The 10,521-nt window shown below is 40.3% G+C and overlaps 1 protein-coding gene across 1 annotated transcript; it reads right to left on the bottom strand.

The window, feature by feature from the left end:
* Positions 1-805: 805 nt before the first annotated feature.
* LOC147607555 (uncharacterized) lies at positions 806-3,325 on the bottom strand. The gene is made up of 2 exons (XM_086790424.1): positions 2,579-3,325; positions 806-2,451 (listed from the first exon to the last, which is right to left on the bottom strand). Exons 1-2 carry the CDS (start codon positions 3,080-3,082, stop codon positions 1,060-1,062), a joined length of 1,896 nt encoding a protein of 631 aa, XP_086646550.1. The 5' UTR covers positions 3,083-3,325; the 3' UTR covers positions 806-1,059.
* Positions 3,326-10,521: the final 7,196 nt, after the last annotated feature.

A 10,521-nucleotide genomic window follows, 5' to 3' on the forward strand; every position in this document is an offset into this window, starting at 1 on the left:
TCACATTTATATCACTTACATTTGACAAATGCACATTTCTTTAAGCATATTATCTAATATCAACTTGTATGACAAAGTGGAATAAATGCAATCAATGTTGAACAAATCTTCTTTTAAGAGATCTCATATAATGAATGAATATGATTGCTTACAAAACCATTTTCTTTTTTGATCTGATGAGCAAGGGTAATCCAAGTTGCATGCATTAAGGACACTTATGCTCCCTACAAACAAGGGTGCACCTATGAGCAAGGGTAATCGAAGTTTGGCAATCCAACTCCTCATAGGTCCCATGTGCTCATGGGCTTGCAGAGGTGTGACCAACCCAAGGATTTCCTGGGAGGACCAACTGATCATTCCAAGGATTTCTTGAGAGGACCAACAGAGAGGTTTCTGCTAGGAGCCTTGGCCCTACCTGGAGAACATAAAGTTTATGAAAGCAGATAAGTCCCAAAGTAGTACATCCAAATTTAGAATATGGACCATCCTTAAGAGGGTACAATCCATGTGAATCCCATCCACTCCATGCCACCCAGAAGGTGAAAAACTTCAATTTTCCACCTTTGACATCTCTGGAGGTTTTAGTTTTATAACTAAAACCTCTCAAAATTCCAAAATTTTAAAACTTTCAACCCTAATTTTGACATCTTTGGAGGTTTTAAACTTTGCAATGTGTAATTTTGACATCTTTGGAGGTTTTATAACTTTGCAATGTGCAATATACCTAGCAATCTGTTTTAATTAGTTCAATTCGTACAGAGCTACAAATCCAAAAGTTTTCAATTTGCAGTGAAATCTGTACTACATGGTGATGGCAAATTGCAGCTCTGACAGCAAGCTAAGAAGTAAAGTTCTTAATTAACATATAAGACAGCATGGGTGGTAAGATTAGCTGTGCAAAATTTCAAGAAAGATTTAAAAACAAATAAACTCTCCAACTGTTTACAGAGCCGCCATGTTTGTTACAAATAAACTCTTGAAGAGGTGGGCATTTCATAATGATGAAAGAAGGCCTTCAGACCTCAAAGTGATACAGAATGCAATCTGCACATCCCTCACTTACACATGTATACTCATGGCTGCTTGCCTTTGCTCAATGACCCCCCATATCTCTGCAATCTCCTCGGTAGTGAGGACACTTGGCTTGAGCTGTGCAGTATTTGGCTTGGCTCTAGATCTAATTGGAGAAAACATAGGGGTGGAAGGGGTTGAATTGCAAGATTCCATCTTGAATTCAAAAGAGGTTTGGGAGGACGTCTTACAAGCTGATGGTAGGGATAATGAAGATGGTAATGACAATGAAGATGATGTAGAGCATGATGACAACCATGGCATGGATAATGATGGTGAGGATGATGACAACCATGATAATGATGATGATGATGATGATGATAGCAATGATGACGAGGAGGAGGAGGAGGAGGAGGAGGAGGAGGACCATGACATCGATGATGATAAGGATGACAATGACAAGGATGATGACGATGATGGTGATGCTTGCGACGATGGCTTGGTATCAATGAGCAAAGAGAGGAGGTCATCCTCATTCAGTTCATCATTCTCAATTAGGCGGATGATGTCTTCCACAGACAGGGGGTGTTTCTCTTGGCTTCCATCATGAGCTTCAATGGTGATTAACCTTGGAGGACTGAGGTTCTCTTTTGGAGATGATGGGGGTGGCTGCTGATGCTGAACAAACTTGGATGGGATGAGATGAAACTCATTGGAGTTGGAGCCAGAAAACAGTATGGCATCACCTGTTGATACTACAGACAATGGCTGCATTCTGTTCACCTTGTCCTCCTCCCCCCCCATGGCTTCTCCTCTTTCCTGCCATTCTCTCTCTTCTCTGGATATAAACTGCATGTTTTCCTGTGACAAAATATAGACAGATTGCTTGAACTCGAAGATCTCAGAGTTCAAGTGAGGGCTACCTTTTTCATGGTTTTCTAGAGAGTTTGGCATGCAATTCACAACATCATTAGCATGTGGAAGCTCTTCAGAGGGGAGCTTGCTATGTGAAGAAACCTCCATTCTTATGCAGTGCCTGATGTTCTCAAGCATCTCTTTCCTGACTTGTTCAGGATCTGCATATAAACTGGCAGTGCTTACCCCCTCAGTTATGTCATGGAACTCATCATCTTCGCCATCCTCAGCCGAGTCATTGTACTCTTTTGTGATTAGTTGTGGGGATTTGCTCACTAATCCTCCTTCCTTCACATAACCATTCTGCAGTTTTGTCATGCTCTCCTCATTCTCACATCTCAAATCATAATCAATTATGATTTCTTGAAAGGATCTCCGATGCGGAATGTGTCGGCTTTCATCCAGATCTCCTACTAGCAGCTTGTCATAAGACATTGACCTCTTCACTGCAGGCCTTTCATTGGGAGAAATATAATTAATGGTATTACCATCGACATCTTGTGGAAACATATGCTTATACCTCACCTGTTACATTAATCAACCCCATCAAATTTTCATTCTTCTTAACAGAAAGAAAGGGCAAAGAAAACCCATAATTTATGTACACCATTCAATACAATTTGATTAAGTTATTCTTCGAAGAAAAACTCACCTCCAATTTGATGCCATCACTGTTGTCAATGTTGACTCCATAGCCTAATTTCCTTGTGTGATTAATCCCAAATGGAAAATTATTAAACACATTAGCTTCACTGGTTTGGCCAGCCACGTCAGGAAACGAGAATGTGGGCAGCAGCTCATCATCAGGTTCCACTAATGTTAGGTGGGCGCTCATGACAAGATCACCATGATTACTATTACGATTATCATGACTAAAACCACTTAACTTGCCTTCTGATTGGCTGTTAGTGCAAGGCTCTTGCTGTAGCAATACATCGGTGCCAAGGGTACATATAGATTGATAATCTCTCTCACAAACAAGGCCCTTAATACCATAATTAACTGATGGAGTCCCTTGAGATGCATCGCACATGCAAATGTGGCCATCTGCAAGAACATTAAGCTCTGAGAGATGAGATCTGTTGCGTACTGTTTTCGACTGCTCTAGACTAACACCGTCACTCTGCCAATAACGCTTACTGCAGCAAGTGCCCATATCGACACTAATCGCCAAACGATCAAGCTGTTATTGATCTGTAATGAAGGATTAGCAAGCATAAGATAGAGCTCAAAACGTGATGGGATTAAGCGTAATTGTGTTATGATCTACGGATCCAGTGCAATGAGATTGAGCGTAATGGATCCGAGGGAGAATAGCAGCCTCCGGCCTGCAGTAGAGAGCGATTTGGCGATGGCTAATGAGCTCTTAATTATGGGACAAATCATGAGAATACCGTGAATCGTGATACAGAGAGAGTAATAATAAGATGTTAATAACAGAATGAAGCTTAAGTTGGCAGCTGCAGCGGCAGTGACTGCGACACGACGTTGTGTCAGCGCGTGCAAACAAAAAAACTCTTAATTTTTGTGATTCGAGAAAAAACAAACATTATAAATTATGGAATTCATGAATCCATCCACGTCGTCTCGAGGCTAGAATGTACAACCCTACAACCCACGTGGCCTGTACACTTCACTTAGTCACTCTACAAATTCATTATATAAATAAAATATTATACCATATCCCCCCCCATAGTCAGTGGGGGAAAGGGTCAACCCATCCATGAAAGATTCTGTCCAATTTCCATTCACATTATTGCAAGTTTGAAAAACTTGCAATATCTACTTCTCCCCTTGCATTATGCCACAACCTCTTTATTGTCTCTGTACACAGCCTACACCCGTGCACTCGTGCTCGAAAAAAAAACATATTTTTCAACCAATCAAAATAAGGACGAACCTTAAATCTAGATTAGCTTTTCTCATTACCTCTATCACATTGACATGAGCTTATAACTAAAATATATTTAAAAATCATTCCTTAAAATAAGGGCTACTTAAAATCTCAGCCGGCTTTTCTTAATTCTCGCCGATACAAATACACTAGAATGCCATTTTTTTCGAGCCCTAGCCTACACATTCCCCACCCATGCAGCATCGTGTAGACAATGCATGCCAACGAGTAATTTAGCCCGTGTAACCAACCCTTGGTTTTTTACACACACGTTTCAACGAGGGTGTTTACACATTGCAGTGGACCCCCAAGGAGAGCCCACCCAATCTTAAAGTGTATATTCACTTCTCCATATCCTCGCACCTCACGGCATTTTCCCCTTGCCCATTCATAGGGGAGTTTAACTAGGAACAAACTATGCATGCCCATTTCCCCCTTGCCCATTCATAGCGGAATTTAACTAGAAACAAACTATACATGCACTTTTCAATTAATCAAATAAATTATCCAAGGGTGGGCATGGCCTTGGGGTAATGTGTAAATCATTTTTGAACCAAGTTGTATGTGTGAAACAATCATTGTTTTTTTTTCTTATTACATAAAAGCTATCAAGTGTGTTTTCTTTAATCATGCATTGGTTTGGCAAAGATATTAGTGTGTTCTATCTTGTGGTGAACAACGTAAAAAAATCATCCTGATTCAAATTGAGAAAAATTGAGTGTAATTTTACATGGCCTTGAATTTAAAGATTTGAAAAAATTGTTACAAAACCAATTAGCATTTTGTTTTTTCAATAAGAATCGCTTTAGCTTGAAGGTTATCATTTTTTCCATTGGTTAGAAAAATGGTCTATTTTTGACACTAGTGCTATGAAACAAGTATAATCATGATGACAACTACTACATCCCACACAATGCGTTGTCAGAACTGACTGAATACAATACGTGTCAACACCCTAAGATCATTATTCATGATCTTGATGCCAATCCTTTGTAAGCGTGTACTCTAATTAATGGGACGTCCAAAGATGCATATCTGTAACCCCTTAACAAAAGTTAGGGGTATCTCGATCTCAAAGTGCACTAAAGAATGAATAAAACACAGTAAGTTATGACCCCCAACTTCTAAAAAGTAAGGAGAGGGACTAAGGTGGTGCGAGTTCATTAGGGTTAGGAGTGGCATAGTGGTGCATGCCCCCTGGTAGGGTTAGGTATAGTCCTTACGGTAAGTGTGCTAGCGTCGCATCAGATCTAGAGCTGAAGCGAAAGGTTGGTTGCCTTCCCACATGCACAAACAAATTCACCGTCCTGCAAGGGACTCAATGAGATAGCTCTCACATCACAGGTGATGGTTTCTCTTTTTAAGATCGGAGGTGCATGGTGGTTTGGTGGGTCTCCCACGGAATGTTGGGATAGATGCATACATTATGCCTCCAATTCTTGTAAGAAAAAATGACCAAAAAGAAGATGTATTGCATAACTGCAAAGAGCCTAAGAGAAACACTAGTGTAGATAAAAAATAACGAGAAGGACTGAACCCCATCATCACTTTATTGGTTACTGATGTGGACACATACTTGCATGCTCAAGCACAAGTGAAAGAGGATGTGCTGATGGAGAATAGATATCCCGGGCAGTTGCATAACTTCCTTGCACGGATCAATAAGAAGTGTGGAGATCCCCTCTATCCTTGTGTTAGAGCAGAGCCTTCATAGAGTAGATGAACTCAAGTTTGTTGTTGCTATTGGTAAGATAGGTAAGAACAAGACCATAGGACCTGACAGGCTTCCCATTGAATTATATTTTTATTGGATTTGAGAATTGTCGGGCGGAATTAAAAATTTCCTGAACGATGGGATTCTCAAGAGAATTTAGGAATATTCTAGAAATTATTTTTAAAAATCCTAGAAATTGGTATTTTCTAAATATCAATGGTATTTTGGCAAATCTAATTGCTAATTTTTTTTGAAAAAATATAGGTTTGGAATGCCATAAGATAGGTTTGGTGGAATTCATAATTAGCGTATTTTGAGGCCCTAAAAAATTAGGGAAAGTGTGTCTCGCCTTTGACACTTTTTCATGATAATTTATTTTGCACTTGTTTAAGTGTGGTCTATGCTTAATTTCCTAAGCCTAAGACAAATTCTATCATGGGTTAGTTGATCTAGTTGTTTTGGTGGGTTTTATCGGATGATTTCTATGGACTCATCAGGTTCTTCCTAGATCACTTGTGGCCAGGGGTTTTTAATGAGTGCTGCACACATGTGTTTCACTGTCTTACTTTGGAGTTTTTCCAGAACAACACCACGTTCATGTATTCTGGATTGATAAGTTGGCCACCAATTTTAATGCTTCTTTTGGCATGATTAATGACCATTAGATGGCATGCATTGATTTTTATGATCAACTATGGTTATCATGGATTCTAGGTGCTTCCATGCTTCTATAGATTCTAGGTGCTTCCATGCTTCTATCCATGGTTCTATGACGATCTTTTGGATAATATCATGTGCTTTGTGAAGGTAGCATTTGCCTTCATTTTTGCACATAATTTTGGAGTATGTTCTTTGTACTCTTGTACATATTCCAACTTAGATACCTAGTTGCTTATGTATCTAGGTGAATTGTTATTTTTCTATCCTAGTTTTATTGTATTTATTGGGTAGTTATCATTAGAAAGGTGCCAATAATTTAAATTATTTTCTAATGATGTACTCGAAAAGCGTTATCCTTGATGTGGTCTTAGGTATATAGAGATAGGTTTTAGTATGTGAAAGTCTGGGATAAGGCCATTTCATTCCCTTTATGTAGGATTTTATTCATATTTCCCAGACAGCATACTAGTGAGTTCCAAATTGGTAAGGTATGTATGGGTGGTATGGAATGCTAGCGATTCCTCACATATATTATCTTATGGGATAATTTGGGCTTAAGATTGTTGCCTTGCTTACATCACTTGGCATGTTGACCCCAACATTTAAAGACAATCTCATTTTCTGATTCACTTGAAGTTGTAGTGTAGGCATTCTCTAGATAAACTTCTTTTATCTATAGCTCGCATGTTTTGATGAGTGTAATCTCGTTGACATTTTCTCTTGTTGAAATCTCTTTCGTTCAACGAGTTTATCTTGTTGTGTTCGGATTAAGGAATTTTGGATTCTTCCTTTGTTGGCATTTCTTTCTCTAGTTGTCCTTTAGGTGATTTATACAGCTTACCTGATGGTTTATGGATGTACATATGTGACTCATCAAGACGTTGATGACTCCCTATGTTGATATGGGTAACTCAAGATGGCGATAATTCCCTATGCAGATGTGGGTACGCCGGGCCACCGATGGATCCCTCCGATGGATCCCTTATTCCTGCCATTAATGCCATGTCTTCCTACTTTATTCCAAATGGTTTACAATGACGAAACTACCTTGAGTATGAGTTTCTCTGATCATCCCACAGAGTCTGATGGGAAAACAGAGCATGTGAATCAGATTGTAGAGGATATGCTTCATGCATATGTCTCTAAAAAACCATCAAATTGGAAAAAATATCTTCCAATGATAGAATTTGCCTATAATAGTTCTAAACATACGACTACTAGTTTTAGTCCGTTCATGCTTATGTATGGGTATCAACCCAGGGCACCTATTGATGTTGGTCATAAGGATATTGAGCTTGATGCATCAAGGGATTTCTTGCGTGATATGCAAGAAATGCTGACCAAAGCTTGGGATTCTATCAGGAGTGCTTAGGATAGGGCACGTTTTATGCCAATAAGGGATGCTCACCTTGGTCTTTTGAGCTAAGAGTGTTGGTTTATTTGAAAGTTACTAAAGATTCTCAGACTTTATCGATAGGAAAATGCTTAAAATTATCTCCTAGATATCGTGTTCCATTTCGAGTTATACGTCGGATTGACACGATTGTGTATGAACTAAAACTACCTTCACATGTTAGAGTTTATCCAGTCTTTCATGTCAATAGATTGAAAGAGAAACTGGGACGTGAGGATAACACAGTTACCCCTCAAGAACTCGTTGAAGTCAAAGATTTATCCTATGTTTCACATGAACTTGAAAAGATACTTGAATTCAAGGAAAGGAAACTTCGTTAGTTGACTCATTCCTAAGGTTAAAATTATGTGGAAAGATAGGGAAATTGAGGATTTGACTTGGGAGTCGGTTGAGAATGTTCAGTGCTGATTTCCTTGCAAGAGTGAAATATTTTGAGAGAGCGGAAGTATGTTTTGTGCACATTATAATGTTATGTGCACATTATATGTACATATACTAGGAGGCAGCCCACATTAGGCTTGTGAGCATGGGAGCATGGTAACAAGCTCTAGTGGAGCATGGGTTAGGGATAACCTTAAGGGTTGAGGTTAGGGTCAGGCATCCAAGGGTCACACATAGGAAATGGAGAATCAAGAGCTTTTTGAGGGCCCTCCTATATAATAGGGGCATGGGGCGCACTCAAGGGAGGGTTTCTTGTCTAGAGCATTGTGTCTCCTCTCTCCTACCATGTCACACTGGAGCTATGTGCTGCTGGAATGAAGTAATATCTGGTATGGGACACCAAGGTAAGGTATGTGGTACTTCAATGTATTTATGTGTGCACCCTTGGGCTCGGGGGTGGTCCGGTGGATGAGTTTATGCCTGTTTTATGCATGTTTATGTACGATGATTGTCTAGAGAGATCTTAGGATTTTAACAGTAAATCTATGACAACATACAATATGGGATTAATTATGCTTTAGTCCTTAATAGAACCTACATGCTCCTTAACTTGGATCTAGATAAAGCATACGATGACAAGGGTTAGGTGGGACTTTATGTTGGTAGTTCTTGACAAGATGGGTTTAGAAAGCACTTTGATATGGATGGTTAAAGCCCTACTTTTGGAAATGTAAAATTATAGGTCATTATTAATGGGGTTAAAGAATTCTCACTTTGCAAAGATCTATCCCCCATGAAGGATGCCCTTTTGTTCTCAGTTGTGGTTAATAGAACCCCTACTTGGCTAATGCATGGTATTTGCAAGAACGAGGGCTTCTTAAAGGCCTCCCTCTCCTGAAAACTAACCAAATGATGACCATTGAGTTTTTTGTTGATGATAATAGCTCTATACTTGCTTATTAAGAGTTTAATGTAGATACTTTCTTGGAGGTAATTGACAAGTTCTATCAATTATTCCGGTCTATTAATAGCACTGTGAAAGCAGAAGCTATCCTACTAGATTGACAAGGGGATTGTGAAAAATGGGACCTTAAGTATGGTTTTAAGTGGATCCATCAAGGCATACCTCTCAAGTTGTTAGGATGCCCCATAGGAACTGATGTAAGAAATAAGCAAAGGTTTGATTGGTTTTATCCCAGGCTTCAAGGAAAGATGGCTAACTAGGATAAAAACAAACTCTCATTTGTAGGGAGGTTGATGATCCTCAAACATATTTACACTTCATACATGGTGTTCATAGCATCTATATGCACTTTCAGCCTCACCAATTGGAATAAAGCAGAGAAGTTATTTAGGGACTTCTTATGGGGAAACTCTGAAAGGAGGAGCTAGCATGCACTCTCATGGGATCAAGTATTTGCCCCTAGGTAGGTAGGGGGGTTGGGGGGATAACTGGTTTGGCTTTGCATGACAAGGCCCTCTCACTTATGTGCCTGTAGAGGATTGAGACTACCCCTAGGGGGGTAATAACTATATTCTTCCTACAACAACGAGCTAAGGTTCTTCTAGGAAAGTGGCAGGGACTGACATGGAGGCATCAACTAGCCACATGAGGAAAATGTCTAATTAAAGTGTCCCCTGTAATTCACAGTCTAGTCTCTCCGGGTGGAAGGAAATTCTCTCCTCCCTTCAATGGATTAGCTTCAATGGATTGGACAACGCCCACATACTAGGGAAGGAGCCTTTGGGAAGAGCGTCTGGTGGTCACTATGAAATGTAGAAGTGGGTAAGCCTTAGCCCAGTGGTGAGACTAGGATAACATCACTTTACAGTATGAGTTAAATCCAACAGCACTTGGAGCTCCTTTAAACGATTGTAGAAGCTCTTCCACCATCATGGACCACAATTTTCCAAATTGGCTAGGCCTCTGTTTTAGAGGAAAACCACTAACCACGATGACAGGAGCAGACTGGACAACAAACCACACCAATTGGGTACTAGAGTAGATCTCTACACACTAAGGCACTCAGGATTCATCAAAAAAGTGGTATTGCCGCACTTTTAAGGTGTGGAAGGCGAACTCATGCCTGAAGGCCAATGTCTTTTTATATAGGGTTATACATCAAAAGTTGGCCACAGGGTTATACAACAGAAGCTAGCCACCTACTCGCCCCTGATAGGCTGACTAAATAATGGACCCCAATTTCACACCTATGCCCGCTTTGTAAGACACACAAGGTCGTAGGCTGTAACGCCTGACCGACGGCAGACCGGATGGCCATGTCCGGGGTTCAGTGGGAGAGGACGCCCATGCGGAGTCATGGGCGACCAGGCTACTGTGGACGGCAGGCCACACACTATATAGCCTGGGGGGTGAGGGGCAATCCTCATTCTTCCTCTATGGCTGGGTGGTGACAAAAAGGGGTCGGGGTTTAAAAGAAAGGGTTTTCGTAGTGAAAAAACAGGGGAGAGGACGGAGGGGAGTCAGGGGGTCGTTGGTTTAAAAAACCAAGACCCTTCAAGAAAAAACGA

The sequence above is a fragment of the Cibotium barometz genome, chromosome 55 (genome assembly GCF_041138505.1).
Source record: "Cibotium barometz isolate CiBa-2024 chromosome 55, ASM4113850v1, whole genome shotgun sequence".
NCBI classification, from domain to species: Eukaryota; Viridiplantae; Streptophyta; class Polypodiopsida; order Cyatheales; family Cibotiaceae; genus Cibotium; species Cibotium barometz.